At 51.7% G+C, this 22,893-nt stretch overlaps 1 protein-coding gene and 1 long non-coding RNA gene across 2 annotated transcripts; one reads left to right on the plus strand and one right to left on the minus strand.

The window, feature by feature from the left end:
• Nucleotides 1-10,668: 10,668 nt before the first annotated feature.
• On the plus strand, nt 10,669-22,151 carry CXCR5 (C-X-C motif chemokine receptor 5). The gene is made up of 2 exons (XM_025357059.1): nt 10,669-10,895; nt 20,632-22,151. The coding sequence occupies exons 1-2, from the start codon at nt 10,845-10,847 to the stop codon at nt 21,697-21,699; spliced, it is 1,119 nt and encodes a 372-aa protein (XP_025212844.1). The 5' UTR covers nt 10,669-10,844; the 3' UTR covers nt 21,700-22,151.
• On the minus strand, nt 13,011-14,945 carry LOC112606504. Its single transcript, XR_003115642.1, has 2 exons — nt 14,713-14,945; nt 13,011-14,135 (listed from the first exon to the last, which is right to left on the minus strand). It is a non-coding gene; the product is annotated as an uncharacterized LOC112606504 (long non-coding RNA).
• Nucleotides 22,152-22,893: the final 742 nt, after the last annotated feature.

Here is a 22,893-nt window from a genome sequence, read left to right on the forward strand (position 1 = left end):
AACAAGCAGGCTAGCTGCCCTGCTCAGGGCTGGCTCATCTCTTGCTCCTTGGAGGACAGAGCTCTGGGCCCTGAGTCAGAACTAGCTGGGGTTCCTCACTAACTGAGTAGACTTACATGACGCATGAGACCTATGGACTCTTACTTAGTTTTCATAGGCCAAGAACGCCTGCTTGTCTGTCTCCACAGGCTGGGATGAGGCCCTTACGAGAGCAAGAATGGGAGAGGGCTTCATGAACTGTAAATTAATCTGGGAGTATTATAGTCTTCGTTATTAGTTTACAAAGATTGAGTTCATGTTGTTATTTGCTCTCCTAGCACCCTGTTCTTTTTCTTCATAGCACTTTCACATTTTCTAACGATATTATAAGTTATTATTACTAAGCACAGAGTTTACGGGTCTAATGCCTCCCTCCTCGCCAGGGTATAAGCTACCGCAGAGCGGAAGCCACGCCACCATCCTCGCAAGAGACTTTATGAGGCCAGTCTGTCTTGTTCACTGCAGAAGCCTGGCATTTGGTAAGCCATTCATACATGTTTTCTGGAAGTTGAGATGAATACACCTTAGCCGGGTATGGTGTCTCACACCTGTAATTCCAGCACTTTGGGAGGCCAAGGCGGGTGGATCACCTGAGGTCAGGAGTTTGAGACCAGCCTGGCCAACATGGTGAAACCCTGTCTCAGGCCGGGCGCGGTGGCTCAAGCCTGTAATCCCAGCACTTTGGGAGGCCGAGACGGGCGGATCACGAGGTCAGGAGATCGAGACCATCCTGGCTAACACGGTGAAACCCCGTCTCTACTAAAAAAGACAGAAAACTAGCCGGGCGAGGTGGCGGGCGCCTGTAGTCCCAGCTGCTCGGGAGGCTGAGGCAGGAGAATGGCGTGAACCCGGGAGGCGGAGCTTGCAGTGAGCTGAGATCCGGCCACTGCACTCCAGCCTGGGCGGCAGAGCGAGACTCCGCCTCAAAAAAAAAAAAAAAAAAAAAAAGAAACCCTGTCTCTACTAAAAATACAAAAATTAGCCGGGCATGGTGGCAGCTGCCTGTGACCCCAGCTACTCAGGAGGCTGAGGCAGGAGTATCCCTTGAACCCAGGAGGCAGAGGTTGCAGTGAGCCAAGATCGTGCCACTGCACTCCAGCCTGGGTGAGGAGAGCGACACTCCATCCAAAAAAGAAAAGATAAAGAAAGAGAGAAAGAAAGGAAGGGAGGGAGGGAAGGAAGGAGGGAGGAAGGAAGGAAGGAAGGAAAGCACCTTAAACACCACCAGCTTCTTCATCGTGAAGTTCTGTTGCTGAAGTCCCTGCCATGTGTCTCAGTTGCCCCCTCCGCCATCCAAATGCCCAGACAGGCTCATCTGGGCCTCTCAGTATCCACCCTCCTTGCCTTCTCCCACATCTTCCTCTGCTCCAGTCCAGACAAACTGCTCACCATCCCTTCCCCAAAATGTGCTTTTACCACCTGTGGACCCCCTTCCCTCAAAGTCCTGCTCAAAGTTCCTTCCTTTTTGACCTTCCTTTAAAAAGCATGAGTGGGCCTGATACAGAGGCACACGCCTGACATCCCTGTGCTTTAGGAGGCTGAGGAGGGAGGTTTGCTCCCTCAGGAGCTTGAGACCAGCCTGGGCAACATAGCAAGACCTTATCTCTACCAAAAAAAAAAAAAAGAAAAAAATTAAAAGTTAGCCTGGCATGGTAGACATTATAGTCCCAGCTGCTCAGGAGGCTGAGGTGGGAGGTTCACTTGAGTTCAGGAGTTTGAGACTACAGTGAGCGATAATTATGCCACTGCACTCCAGACTATGTGACAGAGCAAGACCTTGTCTCACAAAAAAAAAAAAAAAAAAAGCATGAGAGTGTGTGTGTGTGTGTATGAGAGAGGCAGAGATAGCACTTTGAACCTATGGAGGATTTCTTATTTGGAAAGAAAAAGTCTGTTACATACACTACATTATTTAATAGCAAAATTGGCCATGCAGGTATTTTACAATTGTACATATTAGGAAACTAATGCTCAGAGAAGTTATATTTGTAGTTTTCTTTTTTTTTTTGAGATGGAGTCTTCCTTTGTCACCCAGGCTGGAGTGCAGTGGCACGATCTTGGCTCACTGCAACCTCCGCCTCCTGGGTTCACGCCATTCTCCTGCCTCAGCCTCCCGAGTAGCTGGGACAACAGGCGCCTGCCACCATGCCCAGCTAATTTTTTGTCTTTTTAGTGGAGTCGGGGTTTCACTGTGTTAGCCAGGATGGTCTCGATCTCCTGACCTCGTGATCTGCCCGTCTCGGCCTCCCAAAGTGCTGGGATTACACGCGTGAGCCACCATGCCCAGCCATTTGTAATTTTCAAACTGCGGATTGTGACTTATGTGTGGACCCATGAAAGCAGTTTGATTCATTGACCTCTATTAAAAATAGAAAGGGCCGGGCGCGGTGGCTCAAGCTTGTAATCCCAGCACTTTGGGAGGCCGAGACGGGCGGATCACGAGGTCGGGAGATCGAGACCATCCTGGCTAACACGGTGAAACCCCGTCTCTACTAAAAAATACAAAAAACTAGCCGGGCGAGGTGGCGGGCTCCTGTAGTCCCAGCTACTCCGGAGGCTGAGGCAGGAGAATGGCGTGAACCCGGGAGGCGGAGCTTGCAGTGAGCTGAGATCCGGCCACAGCACTCCAGCCTGGGCGACAGAGCCAGACTCCGTCTAAAAAAAAAAAAAAAAAAATAGAAAGAAGGCTGGGCATGGTGGCTCACGTCTATAATCTCAACACTTTGGGAGGCCAAGGGGGGAGGATGGCTTAAGCCCAGGAGTTTGAGACCAGCCTGAGCAACACAACAAGACCCCGTCTCTACAGTAAATTTAAAAGTTAGTTTGGTGTAGTGGTGCACACCTGTAATCCCAGCTACCCAGGAGGCTGAGGTGGGAGGATCACTTGAGCCTGGGAGGTAGAGGCTGCAGTAAGCCATAATTGTGCCACTGCGCTGCAGCCTGGGTGACATAGTGAGACCCCATCTCTACAAAAAAGAGAAGAAAGGAAGAGTGAGAGAAAGAATGAGGGAAGGAAAGGAAGGAGGAAAGGAGGGAGGGAGGAGGAGTAGAAAATATGAGTATGCTACTCATACTAAGCAGTGTTTACGAAACTTGCAGTGTATTTGTGTGTATATGTTCATGCACACATGTCCAACTAGCTTGTGATATAAAATATATTTCTTCCTATGGGTTATGGTCAAAGTGACAGGATTACATGACATGCTGAAAGCTAACTAGTAGAGCTCATGCATTACTTATTAGAGTAGAGCTGAGACCGACCAGAGAGGTAGAGGTGCAATCCGTCAGCGCCTGGGAGGCAGCACAGAAATCTCAAAGGTGCCAGAGTGGGGCCCAGGGAGGCCAGTGTTCTGGGAAAACCAACTGTTGTGTGCTGGTTGTATGAGGTGCTGTGTTGTTGTGGGTTGTGTGCTGGTTGTATGAGGTGCTGTGTTGTTGTTGTGGGTTGTGTGCTGGTTGTATGAGGTGCTGTGTCGTTGTTGTTGTGGGTTGTGTGCTGGTTGTATGAGGTGTTGTGTTGTGGGTTGTGTGCTGGTTGTATGAGGTGCTGTGTTGCTCTGGAGAGATGTCACGTACGGCACCCTTTGTGTGGAGGGACTGAAGGCCCTGCTGGGTGGTTGGGAGCTCCAGGTTGGAATACAAGCTGTGTGGGGGTGAGTGTACCAATTGGTATATGGCTGTGTACCAGTCCTGCGTGGCCTAGAGCAGTGGTTCTAGGAGTATAGTTCTCAGGTCAGCAGCATAGCATCACCCGGACACTTGTCAGAAATGCACATTCTCAGGTCCCACCCCAGACCTCCTGAATCAGACACTCTTGGGGTAGGGCTTGAGGTAACAAGCCCTCCTGGTGCCTCTGAGGCATAAAGTGTGAGGAGCACTCCCCTAGGGATGCCTGTTTGGCATTCAGTGTTTGGTATGTCTTCGCACAAGCAGGCAGGGTCTGGTCTCAAAGCGGTCTTGCTGGGAAGCAGAAGTGCTGGGCCTCCAGTGCAGCGTTCCTCCTGTCACCCACTCAGCCTACCCAGCACATGCACCCACAGCACTCATGTGTGAAGGAATGCTGCACGTTTCCCCCCATTCCCTGTGCCTTCCACACTGCTGACTCCACCCACTACCTTAGCAACATGGGAGAGTTTTGTACACTGCTTTGAAAATGTGCCCGGCTGCATGTGAATACGAGCGTGCCAACTTGCATGATGTGTCTGTTTTACCTCCTCTGTTAGACAAAGTGCTCCTCCAGCAGAATCTTCCCTCTGGCTGCTGCAGTACTCAGTATACATGCGCCTGATCCAAGCACCAGACTCACTCTAACCCTGGCCACACAACCCGCCCCAGGCTGACGTTCCCAAGCTCATTCGTGGCCCCCATAACCTTGTGGTAACCTTGATGTGCCTACCCAGCACCTGCAGCCCATTTCCCCCCTGCAGGACTCTACGTGTTTCCTAACGAGAGAGGAGCTGTGCGTGGGTGCCGGCTGCCGGCAATGACAGCCTTTACCACCCCACTTCCTGTGTTGACTTGTGATGGGGTGTTGGGTCCCTGCTGCCTGAGTGAGCTGTGAACATTCATGCTACTTCCCATTACTGTCTGAAGCTTGGTTTCCGCATCTGCAGTGTGGTAATAAAAATACCCAACCCTTGGCAGGGTGCGGTGACTCACGCCTGTAATCCCAGCACTTTGGGAGGCCAAGGCGGGCGGATCACGAGGTCAGGAGATGGAGACCATCCTGGCCAACGTGGTGAAACCCCGTCTATACTAAAAATACAAAAAATTAGCTGGGCGTGGTGGCGCGTGCCTATAATCCCAGCTACTCCCAAAGCTAAGGCAGGAGAATTGCTTGAACCAGGGAGTTGGAGGTTGTAGTGCGCCGAGATGGCGCCACTGCACTCCAGCCTGGCGACGGAGCGAGACTCCATCTCAAAAACAAAACAAAACAAAAAACTCAACACTCAAAGGCTGTTCAGGGGATGAAAAGAAACGACCTGTGAAAACCTACCATAGTTCGTGGCACATCGAAAGTACCTGATGAAGAGCCCGTGCAGGGCTTAGCCATAGTTTTCCCTTTAGCCAGCCAGGTAAGTGCCTGTCCTTTGCAAACAGCGCCTCTGAGAGAAGGGCCGTGGGGTCTTGTGGAGGGAGCCCCGGATTTGGTGCCTACAGGGCTGACTTCAGGCTCTGACTCTGCGACGAACCCTCCCTGCAATCACGAGCAAGAAAATGAGACTCGGTTTCCTTATCCCCCCAAAATACGGCCAGGAGTGATGCCAATCCCTCTGGTACAAGCTGCTTCAAGGACTACATATAATTTTTTTTTTTTTTTTTTTTTTTTTTTTTTTTTTTTTGAGACAGAGTCTCGCTGTGTCCCCCAGGCTGGAGTGCAGTGGTGCGATCTCGGCTCACTGCGATCCTCGCCTCCCGGGTTCACGCCATTCTCCTGCCTCAGCCTCCTGAGTAGCTGGGACTACAGGCGCCCACTACCGCGCCCGGCTAATTTTTTGTATTTTTAGTAGAGACGGGGTTTCACCGTGGTCTCCATCTCCTGACCTTGTGTTCCGCCCGCCTCGGCCTCCCAAAGTGCTGGGATTACAGGCGTGAGCCACCGCGCCCGGCCAGGACTACATATAATTAAATGTGAAGATTAAGTGAAATATAAAGATTAAGTAACATCAAATTTAAACTCTCATGGGACTGTGTAGACCGGTGACTGCTATGCAAGTGCTATGGTGAGTTTCCTTCAGTGCTGAGAGGCATACTCTACTCTTCCTGAGGCTGATGAGTTGGGGACCTGAGAGCTCTGTTCTCAGCTGTTAGGAAAGACCTAGAGAAAGAAGAGAACAAGGTCTCTGGCAAGGTCAGAGAGGGAGGGAGTCCCAGGTTAATAGAGGGGGAAACCCCAGCCCATTCCCCGCAGCAGCACCCCAAAACTGTGTGGAACAGCTTACTTTTTCTGTGGAATATGGAAAATGAACTCTAAGACAAGTGATTGCATCTAATCTCTGGAACAAATAGAAATTCAACGTAATCCATGGACTGTAAAGTATAATTACTGAGAAAAATCCACGTAGGCTGTTGTAAGCAGCCACCCATGCTTAAACCAGACACAAACCCAGTCTTTGGCGGATGCATCAGTAGTCTTTTTGTCTTTTTTTTTTTTTTTTTTTTTTTTTTTGAGATAGGATCTTGCTTTGTCATCCAGGCTGGAGTGCAGTGGTGCAATCTCAGCTCGCTGCAACCTCGACCTCCCGGGCACAAGCAATCCTCCCACCTCAACCTCCTGAGTAGCTGGAACCACTAGTGTGCAGCTAATATTTTTAGTTTTTGTAGAGATGGGGTATCCTATGTTGCCCAGGCTGGTCTCAAACTCCTGGGCTCAAGTGATCCTCCCCCCTTGGCCTCCCAAAATGCTGGGAATACAGAGGTGAGCTACCAGGCTCAGCCTCCGGTGGTCATTTTGACGAGAAAGCTAGAAAACAATTTAGCCTCAGTTAGACTGCCTATGGGGTGGGGATTGGGATCCTGCATAGGTGAAATATAAACAAGTTGCAAACTGAAATAAAACCTGGGCTGCTTGACCTGGAAGGGTCCTCTCCCATCAGATTGTCACACACAGGTGGAACCTCTGACATCTCCCCTTCAGAGGCAAAGGATCACAGCTTAGACATTGCCCTCTCTATCCTAGGGAGCTAGTCTGGCTTTATGTGTGAAGACTGTAAGATCATGGTTTCTAGTAGAGACAGTAACTCTGTGAGCCTTCTCAAGGCAATATTAGAACTCATGGCTGCTGGGCATGGTGGCTCACGCCTATAATCCCAGCGCTTTGGGAGTCTGAGGCAGGCGTATCGGTTGAGCCTAAGAGTTCAAGACCAGCCTGGGCAACATGGTGAAACTCTGTCTCGACAAAAAACATAAAATTAGCCAGGTGAGGTGACATGTGCCTGTAGTCCCAGCGACTTGAGAGGCTGAGGCAGGAAGATGGCTTGAGCTCAGGAGGTCAAGGCTGCAGTGAGCCTTGATTGTACCACTGCACTAAGGCCATAAGAGCAGCTCCTACCTTGTCCAGTACATGCTTCAATCACCTCCTCACTCCTCCCCCTGCCCTATCATCACCATCATCATCATCATCATTGCCATAGCCACATCACCACACACAGAATGCCTATGATGTGCCGAGCACAAGGTAGTTCTTTTTGTTTGTGTGTTTTTGAGACAGAGTCTCACTCTGTCACCAGGCTGGAGTGCAGTGGCACCATCTCAGCTCACTACAACCTCCACCTCCCAGGTTCAAGCGATTCTTCTGCCTCAGCCTCCTGAGTAGCTGGGACTACAGGTGTGCACCACCACACCTGGCTAATTTTTGTATTTTTAGTAGAGACGGGGTTTCACCATGTTGGCCAGGATGGTCTCAATCCCTTGACCTCATGATCTGCCCACCTTGGCCTCCCAAAGTGCTGGGATTACAGGCATGAGCCCCAAGTAATTCTTTCTCTATTTTATTTTATTTATTTATTTATTTTTTGAGATGGAGTCTCGCTCTGTCACCCAGGCTGGAGTGCAGTGGCGCAATCTCGGCTCACTGCAAGCTCCGCCTCCTGGGTTCACGCCATTCTCCTGCCTCAGCCTCCTGAGTAGCTGGGACTACAGGTGCCTGCCACCACGCCCGGCTAATTTGTTGTATATTTAGTAGAGATGGGATTTCACCATGTTAGCCAGGATGGTCTTGTTCTGACCTCGTGATCCACCCGCCTCAGCCTCCCAAAGTGCTGTGATTACAGGCGTGAGCCACCATGCCCGGCCAGGGAATTCTTTCTACACATTTTTTCCAAGCAGTTCTCATCATGTCCCACACTCTCCACCCTGTCCGCCCCTCCAGGCACACCAAGCCTTCGCTCTCTCCAAGCCTCCAGTGGCCAAGACTTCCATGAAGTCTTTCCTGACCTTTGGGTATAGTAGGTCTCTAATGACATGAAGCAGAGTTCTGATTTTGGCTTCATCCTGTCAATATTTGCCATCAGAACTTGGATAGACCCAAGGATGACTTATCTATGTCCCAGAAATCACCCAGAGGTCAAAAAACAGGGTGTCAAAGGACCCAGAAACCAAGTCTTCGAATAACGACTGAAGACACTGTGGAAGTGTGTTTTGGAGACAAGAAGACTCTCGGGGATGTGCTGGCTGTCTTCAGAGGATGCTTATTGGAAGAAGAGTTAGACAGTCCAGACAGAAGGGACAGCCAGGACCTCTGGGGTGGAGTTACAGGAAGACATATTTTGACTCATCATGAGGAATAAGTTTCTAATCATGAAACCATTCTCCATTGAAACATGATCTATTGAAAGGAGCAAATGTCTCACCTTCATTGATGTTTGTATTCATTGATGCTGAGTGATCATCTGATAAGGATGCAGTGACAGGAATCTTGCATTTGCTGGGGGTGGGGGTGTGGTTGAGGATAGTCTGGTTTATCTTTCAAAGTTCCTTTCAATTCCTCTGTGATTCTATAGGCTGTACTCCTTCCTGATCAGTGTCCCTAGCCGGGGTGGCCAAGGCTAAGTCGAGTATGCTGAGGGATTGGAGGGGCAGGGATGTTGAGAATAGGGTGAATGGAAGGATGAGGAGTTCCCAGCAAGCCTGGGACACAGGAAACCTTGGGGCAGCTTCCTCCCGGAGGTATCAGGACTGGAAGTGCTGGAGAAGAAGTGTGATGCCTTGTCCTGAAAGCCTTCCTCCTTGAAAGCAGCTTCTAAAGGCAGTGAATGGAGAAGAGCAAGGAAACGACCCCAATACCACCAACAGAGGCTGGAAACGCTTCAGACTGTTTAAACCTAAGAATGATGCATCTGTTGGCTGGCCGCCGTGGCTCACATCTGTAATCCCAGCACTTTGGGAGGTCAAGGTGGGCGGATTACCTGAGGTCGGGAGTTCAAGACCAGCCTGATCCACATGGAGAAACTCCATCTCTACTAAAAATACAAAATTAGCCGGGATGTAATCCCAACTACTCGGGAGGCTGAGGCAGGAGAATTGCTTGAACCCGGGAGGTGGAGGTTGTGGTGAGCTGAGATCGCGCCATTTCACTCCAGCCTGGGCAGCAAGAGCAAAATTCTGTCTCAAAATAAATAAATAAATAAACAAACAAAATTAGCCGGGCGTGGTGGGCATACCTGTAATCCCAGATGCTCGGGAGGCTGAGGCAGGAGAATTGCTTGAACCTGGGAGGCAGAGGTTGCGGTGAGCCAAGATCATGCCATTGCACTCCAGCCTGGGCAAGAAGAGCAAAACTCTGTCTCAAAAAAAAAAAAAAAAACGAATGGTACATCTGTTGGGGATGCAGTGAGGTAAGCATCTTCAGTAAGCAAGGTGTGAAGAGGGGAAAGAGGGAAGGTGAATATGGAGGAGAGGGTGAAGGAGAGCACTGGAAAGGGTAGGATCCCAGCGAAGGGCGATTTGGTTGAAAGGGAGCATGATACAAAGGTGGGGGTGGGGCCAAGAAACAGCCACCATGTGTGGGTGCCGCTATGCGTGCAGACATTGTTTTCACATCATTGTGGACCAAGAGAGGAAATGCCCACTTCTGGAAGAAAAAGCCACAAATGAGACTTGGAAGGGAAATTGATCAACATCTACAAAAGGGCTTCTTAAAGGAAACGGCCCTCAGACAGGGCAGAGTTGAGGGAAAGGACAGAGGTTATGAGCGCCTGCAAGAGTGGCAGCTTGGAGTAGAGAAAACACTAAAGGTGGAGTCAGAAGACCTGAGTTCAAGTCCCAGCTCTGCCACTGGTTAGCAGTGGGATCTTGGGTAAGTTGCTCTCCCTCTCAGCCTCACGGACCTCCTGCATAAAAATTGGGGGTTAGACTGGATGATCTCTGAAGTCCTCTCTAGCCTGGTAGTCTATGAGGTTAATAATTTATCAGCAAACCAAGTTAATTTATAGATAGAACATCATTATTTTTGAGTCAGAAAATGACTCTGTAACTGTATGCTTTTCTTGGTGATTTCACTTTTTTTTTTTTCTTTTAGAGACAGGGTCTTGCTATGTTGCCCAGGCTGGTATCCAACTCCTGGCTTCAAGCAGTCCTCCTGCCTCGGCCTTCCAGAGTTGATTTCATTTTTGTCTTCCAGTTTTGTTTGACTGTTGTTCCCTTTGAAAAATTCTAACCTATCTTTTCTGAACTTGAGCTGAGAAGGGAAGGGGTTTTGCCCCTGTTGGGCAAAAGGATGGTAGCAAGTAGTTTGACCAAGTGCCCTGATTTGCCAGGACTTAGGGGTTTCCCAAGTCAAGGGACTTTTCAGTCCTGGGCAGACTGGAATGGTTGATCACCCTAGTGGTGAGGAAGATGAAGGTCTGGAGGTGGCTTGGAGGAGAGGTTGCTGGGAGCGCTCTTCTCCTGTTCTCTGTTGATCAGGAGTTTCCCTCATCAGTCTGCTGACTTTGTGTGGTGGTTTCATTACAAGTTGTGAGCCCCTTATTGGGGGTATAGGGAGGAGAAGAGAGAGCAGCCTTTAAACTAGTGATAGGCCCCAGTTGAGACAATTGTTGCCGGGAAAGAAGCTGAAATGCTTGACTAGCACTGATGCTGTGGGGGATTTTCCCTCTTTCTTCAAAAAAACAGAAAAGACCCAGTGGAAAAAAAAAAAAAAAGTGATGAGTTGTGAGGCAGGTCGCGGCCCTACAGCCCCAGGAGACGATGCGCAGCTCATTTGCTTAAATTTGCAGCTGACGGCTGCCACCTCTCTAGAGGCACCTGGCGGGGAGCCTCTCAACATCAGACAGTGACCAGTCTGGTGACTCACAGCCGGCACAGCCATGAACTACCCGCTAATGCTGGAAATGGACCTCGAGAACCTGGAGGACCTGGTGAGTAGACACGGGTAGCTTCCTGTCGCCGAGGCCCTGCCTGGAATTCTAATATCCTCTGCCAGAGTCCGAGAGAGAGGGGACAGCGTGGGAATCCTCTCCCGCTGTGGATCTGTAAAATCTAGACAGGTCAGTCAGCTCCTGCCCTTTAAGAGTTTATTTTCCATTCTGTGGAAGAAGCAGATAAGGAGAGCTGCTGTCCTTAGTAGACATCCTTTAGAGGAAGCTGGAAGACATGGGTTCAGGCCCTGCATCCTCCTCTGAGTTGCTATGTGACCGGGAACAGGATACTTCACTTCCCCATTCTTTCTCTCCTTTTCTCTTAGGGTGGGAATATGGAACTAGACAGGAAAGTACCTTTGGAGGTTTTCTTACCATAAGGAGGCTGGCATTGCTCATCAGTCAATCAATGCATAGCTGTTCATCTCTTACCATATGATTATATCATCAGGGCACTACATTCTATGTTGGGTGGAGAAGTTGAGGATCTGGTCTTTGCCCTCAAATAGCTTCTGCTCTGGCCAGAGAAAAAAATCACTCACTGGAAGCTATTAGACAACAATTATGTGCTAAACTGAGAAGTATGAGAACAGATGGTAGCAAGGAAGAGGATCCCAGCAGGTTGGAGTCGGGGAGCAGGGTGAGAAAACTGTTAATCTGAAAAAATGTCTTGGAACCTGTTGTAGAATCTCTAGAGATAAGGTATTCTTGGAAAGGTTTCTTGGGTGGGCTAAGAAAATGGTCCCCAGCACTACACTGCCAGCACTCATGTCTCTGCAGTGAAGCGTAGAGATGCAGTTGACCTGGTCGTCACTGGGCTCCCAAAAGGTGTATGTATGGAGCAGCTCAACCGGAGAAACACAGGGTTCCTTGTGAGCCGACGGCAGAGGCTGGTTGTAAGGGTTTCTTGGAAACTTCTTCACGGTCTTTTCTCCCCCTGGGGAGAGGACTTGTCTTGGGACTGCATTCTGGGTTAGATCATGAAGGAGCCAAACCCTGGCTCCTACCAACTCTCCTGGCCCAAACTTACCCTGAGATATTGTCTGACTCCCTCCTGCTCCCCCAGCTAGAGTGGACTTTGTAGTTCCACCAACCGTGTTCCCAGACCTGCTGGGAGAAGCCTGCCTCTCGCTTGCCCAGATCTCAAGGCTGGGAAGTGTAAGTAGGACACGGGGAGAAAGTGAGCAGAAGGGCTAACTACCCAAAGCCTGGCCTCTCGGATCCAAATCGCAAGCAGAATCAGAGCCGGACCATTCATCTAATCAGGACCTGCTTCATAATTTGTGGGATCTAGTGCAAAACGAAAACATGGGGCCCCTTATTGAAAAATTATTAAAAATATCAAGAAAGCAACAGCAGAGCACTAAACCAAGTCAGGGGTCCTGCTGGGTGCAGGCCCCATGTGACTGCACCAGTTGCACGCCTATGAAGCTGCCCTGAGTCTAATCACAGAGTCTGGGCAATATCCCAAATCAGACTAAAAACCTGCAGCCCCAAAGGGGCAATGTGCTCCCACCCTGGTCCCCAGTCACGGCCGTTGGCCTTGCCTGATTCGGTTACTGGGCGTCTTCCTCTGCCTGCAGCTTCAAACTGACCACGAGCCCTGACCCAGTTGGATTTCTTAGTAACCGACTGGAGACCTGGCAGGTCCCAGCTTCTGAGAAACCTTGAGTTTCCCCTAACTGCGCGTCTCACCTCACTGAGTGACCTACTAGAGACAGGTGGTGGCAGGGGCCAGGGGCAGCAGGGTATGTCCCAAGAAAACTTACATCTGGGGGAAAGGGACCTAGTGACTTGCTTCATGTCACACCTCAAATGAGTGATCCTCAGCCAGGCATTCAAATATCTGGATCCCTCACTCAGGGTCTAGCCAGGAGTCCGGAGTCCTGGACCATCTGGGCTCTGGAGTTCTTCAGCCAGCCACCAGTGCGTCGTTCTCCCTTCACGAATCTCCTACATACCCTGTCTCCAGGGCCAATGTCCCCTCAGAACACAGACCCTCTCCTCCACCCCCACCTACTCACTGAAGGGCCGTGAGCAGCTTGGCAGACTGTCCCTCAGTGTCACAGTACAAAAACCCCGGGCATAGTGGTACAGGCAGGAGAATCTTGCATGTAGCAGCTTCTCAATAAGTATTTATTGATTAGTGATGCAGTAAAGCTCTTAGCTCACCATTTTCCTCTGGAATTAGTCCAGGTTCTTCTACTCCTTCTGCTTCCTAGTCTCCTCCTTGTCCTTGCCCATACCAAGTATTGGTTCATATTCCTTGAACACTGGGTTTTACACTCTAATGTTGGGCTAAGAACTGGGGACTTTTGGCTACACAAACTTGCCAGGAAAAAAAAAAAAAAAAAGGAACTGGGGGCTCCTGGCCATAAGCCAGGTTGGTCATTCTGTATTCCATTTGTCCTGTTGAACTCGAAGACCAACTTGAGCCGCTTAAAATGTCCACTTCTTTAAGGCAGGGGCCGGGAGGTGTGGAGGGGCTGCTAATTCTCAAGAACGAATGGTCCAAATAGAAAAAAAAATTAGATGGCTGAGAGCCAGGAACCAGAAGATTCCAGGTCCTGGGGTGGGCATGCCAGGGACCCATCCTGCTGGAAAGGCAGATCCAGGCAGACCTAGAGCAGCCCCTGTCTATGCGAACCTTGATCTGAGAGCCTCCTTCCAACAGAACCAGGGCCTGGCCTGGGCTGGGGCACCCACAGAGGCTGGTCATAAACTATACCTCCAGCCCCACCCTGCACACCAACCAGGAAGGGAAGCTGCTATAGCGCAGGGTGAAGCTGGCCCAATCCCCAGAGCCTGGCTTTCTATGACCCCTCTCCATAGATAATTACCACACATCATGACTTCAGTGTGACTAGAGCATCACAGGCCACACAGCCCGTCCACGTGGACCATCTCATTTCATCACGGAGGTGTGAAGAAGAGGAACCAAAACCAGCTCAGGCTGTTTCTGGGGGGAAGGGAGGTTCTCCACCCGCCCCCTCCAATCAGATCAAAAGTCCCAGAGCAACCCCAGCAGAGCAGGCCCAACTGGGGGTGTGGTTGGAGGGGTCAGACATGAGGGAGAGCCCCAAGGCCAGGCTGAGGATGGGTCAGGGTCAAAGTGAATCTGGGTTCAGGCATACAGACTGCAGAGTCTCGTCAGGAACTCTTGTCTTCCCCAGGGATGCAGTCTGCAGCTGATCCCACTCCTCCAGCAGAACAGCATCAACAGCGGCCGTGTATGTGGACCTGAGAATCAGGACACAAGCATGAGCGTTCTTTCTTTTTTTTTTTTTTTTTTTTTTTTGAGACCGAGTCTCACTTAGTCGCCCAGGCTGGAGTGCAGTGGCGCGATCTCGGCTCACTGCAAGCTCCGCCTCCCGGGTTCACGCCATTCTCCTGCCTCAGCCTCCCGAGTAGCTGGGACTACAGGCGCCCGCCGCCTCGCCCGGCTAATTTTTTGCATTTTTAGTAGAGACGGGGTTTCACCCTGTTAGCCAGGATGGTCTCGATCTCCTGACCTCGTGATCCGCCCGCCTCGGCCTCCCAAAGTGCTGGGATTACAGGCGTGAGCCACCGCGCCGGGCCGCATGAGCGTTCTTTCAAGAGTGGTGGGGCAAAATATTTCCAGCCCAGGAGATGGTTTCAAGAGGCTGCCACACACACCTGGGAGGCCTGTCTATCTGCACCTTGGATTGTGTGACCCTGTATCCAAAGGGCAAAGAGACGCTGGGGTGCCAGGTGGGGCCCCTTTAAGCCTCAAGACTTGCCGCAGAGGCTTGGAGTAGCTTAAACTCTCCCCCTAAAACCACATCCAGCACAGTACCTGCTTCTAATGGCCAAAACCCGTGGGAAGAGATGGAAGAGGAGTCTCATAGGCTTGTCCCTGAAGGCTATGGGTGTAGCAAGGGAGATGTGACAAATGGCAAGCCAGAGTCTCAGATGGTCTTTAAGGGCTGTGGGCCTCCTGAAGAAAGACGGGCTAAGGGATACAGACCTACACCCTCACCCATAGCCCAGTCTCATTCCTCCAGACCCCTGCACCCCTTAAGCCACCGAAGGCTGGAATGATAGATACCCTGGCCGGCTCCACTCACAGCTCCTGACTCTCAGCTGGGAATATCCACACAGGGACATAAAAGGAGATGGAGTTTGCATGCCCCCTGTGGCCAGAGCAATGACTGGCGTCTGTGTGCAGACACCTCCCGTGGCCAGCATGACTCAGGCCTTGGAGTCCTGGGGTTCGGCCTGAGTGAGCCACGCACGCAGGCAGCCCTGCCCCCTCCTCGAGGCTGAGAAGTAAGGTCAGGCTGGGGCATTCACTGGTGGCAGAATGGACTAGAAAAGCAAAGTCTCCAGCTACTGAGCTAGACGGAGATCACGCTGAGAACCAGCTCAGCTCCAGGCAGGGCAGGACAGACAGAAAATCTGGGAGTGAGAGTGAGGGGCATTTGAAGGCAGAGTCCAGCCTCCTTCTTCCCAGGGCAGGAATCTCTTCCTGCACACTTGGGCTCAAACGTTCCTCTCCTTCCCAAGGGTCCCATCTCATTGCTGGACAGTTCTGCCTGTTAGAAAGTTCTCCCCGCCTTTGACTGAAACTCTACCCCCTCAGCTTCTGCCCAGTCCTTCTGGACTGCCCCTGGAAGCCCACAGCAAGAGTCCATTGCTGCCCTCTTGCCCATGGAGTTTCTTTCCAATCCATGACATCAGCCCTCATGGGCTCAAGTCTTCTCTGTCCCAGACACTACACCCCTAATACCTGAAAACTTTCTCCACGGGCAGGGTTTTCCAAGCCCCTCAACAAAGTGGTCATCCTTGTCCAGACCAACCAAACTGGGCTGGTGCCAGCTGCCCACTTCATCTGTTCTAGGTGAACAGATGAAGGTAACAGTGGCCCTTCTGCTGGCCACGTCACTCCCATGACTCATCTTAAGCTTGTAGGCAACAAACTCCCAAGTGTTTCTCACGAACTGTTGTTACCTGGTCTTCCCTAACTTATCCCTGGATGGGTAAAGTTTTAAACCTGAGTCCTGGCTTGTATATTTTCCGCACGCAATTTCATCTGGTTAGGTTGGGCCCATGGTTCCAGCTTGTAAAGAACTCTGTGTTACCTGAGAGTGTCCCCAAAGCTGGGTTGAGAGTGCTGAAGAGGAGGGGACTCAGGATAGATCCCTGAGGCATGCTAGACACCCCTGCCCAATGTACCTGCTGACATAGAATCCCCATTAGCAAATGTGAGCTGAGCTTCATGCTGGTCAGTGCTGGGCAGTGGGGCAGCTTCGTTATTTGGAGAAGTGAGGTGGGGCTTGGAAACTTAATTATCCAGGGAGGAGCCTGCATCCTACAGTGGAGGGAAGGAGAAGAGTAACATTTTGGGCCCTACCACAGGCCAAGTACTTTGCATTGCTTTACACCCCGCACCTTCCCCTAAGCCCCTCAATACTGGACACTGTTACAGCCCCTGCTCCTCCCCAGTGCTCACAGCAATTTTCTAACTAGATTCTAGCTCCACTCAGCCTCATTCTGGTCATTGTGCTTCTTGCCTTCTTTGGGGCATGTGGCCCTGGCCTATGACCAGGCTGTTGTCTGCTGGGTGCCTGTCTATGCCACACGCTGGTGTGGCCCATCTTGGGACCTGTGTCTATGCAAGGTGGGTGTTGCTGTCAGAGTGCGTGTGTGCATGAGGGCCTTGGGTTTCTGCAGCTTTTCATGTCAAAGAATGGGCACACCGCTCACACAAACGGGCCGCCCTGCGCTCCCTCTGGGCACGGGATTGAAGGGCTTCCTCAGCACCACATGCCCCACAGTATTCAGGATTCCTGATTCCTCAACTTCCCATGAGGAAAGAGCCAACCTTGCTTTATTGCCTCTCTCCATAGTTTGGGGGAGATTGGGGGAGCTAGAACTCCTATGTGTGGGAAGTGGCTTTAACACGTGCCACTCCTGAACCCCCAAAACGTCTGTTTGACACCTCCTGCTGAGATGTGCCGTCAGTTCCCAGCACCCCTCAAACCAGCTTCCTCCCATCTTCCTCTCTCTGACGCTGCCAAACAAATACCTCTTGGCAAGGAGGAAGAGACAGGCCCCTCCCAACCCCCCTCTAAATCTGGTTCTCAGGAGATGGGAGCCCTAGGGACAGAAACCCAGGGCTTTCTGGTTCAGATAGGCTGGTTGGACCTAAGCCCTCACCCAGGCACAGCCAAGGTAGGTGGAGTTCAGCCCTGCTGACCGCCCCAGGCCCTGCTGCTCTCCTCCCTCCGCATGAATGGCTTGGCTCTGCATGAAGACTGCTGAATTCCAGTATTAGTCAAGTGGGTGTGCTCAATGACAATACTGGAAATAGCTCCCAATAGAGAGAGAGCAGTCAAGATAGGATCTAGGATCCAGGCGGTCAAGGTTATTGGGAGAAGGCAGAATGCAGAAGGTGACGGAGTGAGTCCCTGCTGAGACACTAGCCTAAGTCTCAGATTATCAGGGCTCCTGGCCTTCTCTGGGAAACTGCTTTCAGAGCAGGTCAGCACACATCTGTCCTATGTAAAACACATGACCTTGGGAGGGAGACACAGAAGGCCTGCTTCTAAGACCTTTGCCATCTGGTTAGAAAGTGGTCATCCCAACCCTGGGTGCTGTAATAAATGCACACGCATCATAAGGAGAAGAGAGAATTCCAAGAGGGGAGCCAGCAAGGATGTGGGAAGATGGGATTGAATTCGGCTTTGGAGGAAGGGTAGAAATTAGATAGGCCAATTTGGAAAGAAAGACCTGCTAGGCAGAAGGAAAAGGCCAAGGGGTGACCTAGAGCAATAATATATTAATAGAAGACAAAGTTTGAAAGGTCAGAGGAATATACATTTGGGAGGAACATAAGGGCTCTGTTGGGGAGGTTAGACTTCATCCCACAGGTCCATGGTTTTCAAATGAAAGTAGAACCATTTTCTTCAACAAAAGCTTATGTGTGAAGCACTACACAAGTCAAAAGTGGAGAGCTATAGTTTAAAGTCAAGGAGGGGAGCCTGGAGCCACACCACCACTCTCCACCCCAGGGGAACCCTGTGACACACACACACACAGTCATGGGTACTCTAAAGAAAGTCCTTGGAGCTGGGCGCTGCTGTCACATACCTGCAGTCCCAGCTACACAGGAGGCTGAGGCAGGAGGAGGATCACTTGGGCCCAGGAGGTCGAGGTGTAGTGTGCTATGATCACACCTATTAATAGCCACTGCACTCCAGCCTGGGCAACATAGCAAGACACTATCTATCAAAAAACAAAAACAAAGGTGTGTGTTTGGGAGAGAAATTCCATGGAATCCTACTGCATGGGATGTTCTGCAATTAGTTCTAAACTTTATTTAAAAAAAAAATGTTTTGTAGAGTTGAGGTCTCGCTATGTTGTGCAGGCTGGTCTTGAACTCCTGGTTTCAAGCAATCCTCCCACCTAAGCCTCCCAAAGTGCTGGGAGCCACTGTGCCCAGCAGTTCTGAAATTTAGCAATGTGTGAATGGCACTAAGTTTGGCTTACTCTACTCTTTTTTTTGAGACTGGGTCTTGGTCTGTTACCCAGGCTGGAGTGTAGTGGCATGATCATAGTTCACTGCAGTCCGAAATTCCTTGGCTCAAGTGATCCTTCTGCCTTGTTCTCCCAAAGTGATGGAATTACAGGCCTGAGCCGCCATGCCCAGACTCCAATCAATCTTCTACTGACGAACATTATCACAAATATGACTTTTTCTTATAGTTGACTTTGTTATTAAATGTGAAATTGAGACCTGGTACAGTAGCTCATACCTGTAATCCCAGCACTTTGGGAGGCCGAGGTGAGTGGATCACTTGAGGTCAGGAATTTGAGACCAGCCTGGCCAACATGGTGAAACCCTGTCTCCACTAAAAATACAAAAAAATTACCTGGGTGTGGTGGCAGATGCCTGGAATCCCAACTACTCGGGAGGCTGAGGCAGGAGAATTGCTTGAACCCAGGAGGCGGAGGTTGCAGTGAGCCAAGATCGTGCCACTGCACTCCAGCCTGGGCAACAGGAGCAAAAATCCACCTCCAAAAAAAAAAGTGAAATTGAAAACATAAATAAATAAAGACAAAAAACAAAAGAAAACCACTGCTTATAGGTGATGGGGAACCGGCAAAGGACTTTAAGCAGAACACTGAGGCAGTGGGATTTGTGTTTTAGAACACGCACCCCGTCCTCTGTGCAGGACGTGGACAGGAGTAGAGAAGCTGGTGGAGACGGGACCCATGGAGAGATGGTCTCCTGAGCGTTAGCGTGAAGAGAAGGAAGACTAGACTGAGGCAATGGCAGAGGGATGCTGTGGGAAGAGTTGGCAGATGGCTCTGCCCTTGCACTGATGTATCTCCCACACCTGCTTCTCACAGAGCCCCATTCCCCCAGAGTCAGAAGGAAAGACCCAGGCTGGGGAATGGGTCTGCTCAGCATTAGGAGTGAGTGTGTGACCCACAACTGTGGCTCCGGAGAGGGAAGAAAGCCCTGTGGCACCCAGTGTGACCACCCCCTCCTTGTGGGGGGGCCTTGCTCTCCTAAAATGGGGGCAGCATTAAGCCACCCGGAGCCTGGTGGACAGGGTACCCCATCCTATCCTCTGCCTCCCTGGGGCTCATCATTTATAGTATTGCCTTTTTGAACCCACATAGGTTGGTTATAATTGATTTTGAATTGCCTGGGGAGGGGCTTGGGTAGGGAGGGTGGGAAGAACAGAGCTGGGAGGTGAGGAGGAACAGGTGCAGGGGACAGCTGTGAGTGAAAGGTGTGAAAACAGGCACATGTCTTCCTTTGTGGTTAGCTGGGTAAACAACCTGAGTGCTGGGGTGATGGAGGTGGGGTGATGGGGAGAGGAAGAGGAGGATGGGGAGGAGGGAACTTCCGGAGACATCATGGGCACGCCCCCTGCACTTGGAGTAGGCTCTCTCCTCTCCTGCCAGTCTCCCTGGGTCACCCTCACTTTCTCCTGCCTCTGTCTGCCTCTGGGCTTTCTGCTTCTGAGTGCTCCTAGCTGCAGGGAGGTTGCCAGTGATGGGAAGTAGCAGGGAACCTGCATCTGCTGCCCCTAGAAGGAAGCCCAGGCAGGGTTGTTCAGTGGAAAGTATTGGCTTTGGAAGTAGATAAATGTCAGTTCACACAAACCTGATCTTTAGCAAGACACATCTGTGAAATAGGAATACTATTACATACCTTGAGCGGGTTGTGCATATTGAACCGGATGGGAGGCTATTACTGCCATTTCAGTGATAACGGAGACGGTCAGGAACAGTGAGACCCATGAGGAGGGAGCCGCAGGCCACATCAGCACCCGCCCGCCCCCAGCCCCCAGCACGATGCTAAGTTGCAGTGCCCGACTGTTCTGCTCGGAACTGAAACAGACGGGTCCTTGTACCAACCAGGTCCATTCCCCAAATTGACTCCAGCCCCCAAGGCTGCAGGCTTCCGTACATGAGGACCCCAAAACACAAGCTGACTTATGGGGCCCAGCCCCTCAGCACTTACAAAGCATGTCCACCCGCACACCTCCCTTCATCTGCACCACCACTCTAAGGAATGCGATCCCTTTGACAGGCAAAAAACTCAAGTTGGAAAACACAAAGTGATTTGTTCAAAATTGAAATTTGAAACTTGACATTTGGTCAGTGGAGACTATGTAGGAAAAACCTCCAAGAGAGCTAGGGTTCCTCTCGGAGAGGAAAGACAGGTCCTCACCCTCCCGTCTCCTTGCCCTTGCAGTTCTTGGAATTTGACAAATTCGACAACTATAACGACACCTCCCTGGTGGAAAATCACCTCTGCCCTGCCACAGAGGGGCCCCTCATGGCCTCCTTCAAGGCTGTGTTCGTGCCCGTGGCCTACAGCCTCATCTTCCTCCTGGGCGTGATCGGCAACGTCCTGGTGCTGGTGATCCTGGAGCGGCACCGGCAGACACGCAGCTCCACGGAGACCTTCCTATTCCACCTGGCCGTGGCCGACCTCCTGCTGGTCTTCATCTTGCCCTTTGCCGTGGCCGAGGGCTCTGTGGGCTGGGTCCTGGGGACCTTCCTCTGCAAAACTGTGATTGCCTTGCACAAAGTCAACTTCTACTGCAGCAGCCTGCTCCTGGCCTGCATCGCCGTGGACCGTTACCTGGCCATTGTCCACGCCGTCCACGCCTACCGCCACCGCCGCCTCCTCTCCATCCACATCACCTGTGGGACCATCTGGCTGGTGGGCTTCCTCTTTGCCTTGCCAGAGATTCTCTTCGCCAAAGTCAGCCAAGCCCATCCCAACAACTCCCTGCCACGTTGCACCTTCTCCCAAGAGAACCAAGCCGAAACGCATGCCTGGTTCACCTCCCGATTCCTCTACCACGTGGCGGGATTCCTGCTGCCCATGCTGGTGATGGGCTGGTGCTACGTGGGGGTAGTGCACAGGTTGCGCCAGGCCCAGCGGCGCCCTCAGCGGCAGAAGGCAGTCAGGGTGGCCATCCTGGTGACGAGCATCTTCTTCCTCTGCTGGTCACCCTACCACATCGTCATCTTCCTGGACACCCTGGTGAGGCTGAAGGCTGTGGACAATACCTGCGAGCTAAATGGCTCTCTCCCCGTGGCCATCACCATGTGTGAGTTCCTGGGCCTGGCCCACTGCTGCCTCAACCCCATGCTCTACACTTTTGCCGGCGTGAAGTTCCGCAGTGACCTGTCGCGGCTCCTGACCAAGCTGGGCTGTACCGGCCCTGCCTCCCTGTGCCAGCTCTTCCCTAGCTGGCGCAAGAGCAGTCTCTCTGAGTCAGAGAATGCCACCTCTCTCACCACATTCTAGGTCCCAGTGTCCCCCTTTATTGCTGCTTTTCCTTGGGGCACGCAGTGATGCTGGATGCTCCCTCCAACAGGAGCTGGGATCCTAAGGGCTCACGGTGGCTTAGAGTGTCCTAGGAGTATCCTTAGCTGGGGTAGCTAGAGGAACCAACCCCCATTTCTAGGACATCCCTGCCAGCTCTTCTGCCAGCCCTGGGACTCAACTGGAGCCCAGGGAGCGGAAAGCAGCTCGAAGGCACAGTGAAGCCTGTCTCTACCCATCTGCACCCTCTTGGGCTGAGAGAACCTCAGGTACCTCCCATCCTAATCATCCAACGCTCAGGAAACAACTTCTACTTCTGCCCTTGCCGACGGAGAGTGCCTGTCCCTCCCAGAACACACTCCATCAGCTTTAGGGCTGCTGACCTCCACAGTTTCCCCTCTCCCCTCCTACCCACCTGTCCGCAAGGCCAGGAGAAGCCAATCCCCTCTCCCCTCCTACCCACCTGTCCACAAGGCCAGGAGAAGCTGAGCACCAGGGGATGAGTGGAGGTTAAGGCTGAGGAAAGGCCAGCTGGCAGCAGAGTGTGGCCTTCAGACAACTCAGTTCCTAAAAACACAGACATTCCACCAAGCCCCCAAGCCTGCAGCCATTTTGACCAAGCAGGAAGCTTGGACTGGTTGAATTCAGGTAGCTGCCACTGGCTTGGACTGAAACAGCACTTGGTCCTCCCCATGTCACTGGGTCCTGGGTGGTTTGCAGGCAGGGCCGTCTCTAGGTGCCCTTGGAGAGCAGCCAGTGACCTGAGGAAGTGCAAAGACCAAGAAGCAAGAGAGAAACCCGACAGAGGAAAGAAAAGAGCTTTCTTCCCCAACCCCAAGGAGGGACATGGATCAGTGAAACTCGGTGGTCCCCTCCACTAGGTGAGATGGAGTGGGGTGGAGAGCTCCTAGGGTGGCCGGGTCCAGGGGATGGGAGGTTGTGGGCACTGATGGGGAAGGAGGCTGGCTTGTCCCCTCCTTACTCCCTTCCCACAAGCTACAGACCCGAGGAAACTCAGAGTCCGAATGGAGAAAGGTGGACTGGAAGGGGCCTGTGGGAGTCATCTCAACCATCCCCTCTGTGGCATCACCTTAGGCAGGGAAGTGTAAGAAACACACTGGGGCAGGGAAGTCCCCAGGCCCCAGGAAGCCGTGCTCTGCCCCTGTGAGGATGTCA

Source organism: Theropithecus gelada, chromosome 14 (assembly GCF_003255815.1).
Source record: "Theropithecus gelada isolate Dixy chromosome 14, Tgel_1.0, whole genome shotgun sequence".
In the NCBI taxonomy this organism is placed as follows: domain Eukaryota; kingdom Metazoa; phylum Chordata; class Mammalia; order Primates; family Cercopithecidae; genus Theropithecus; species Theropithecus gelada.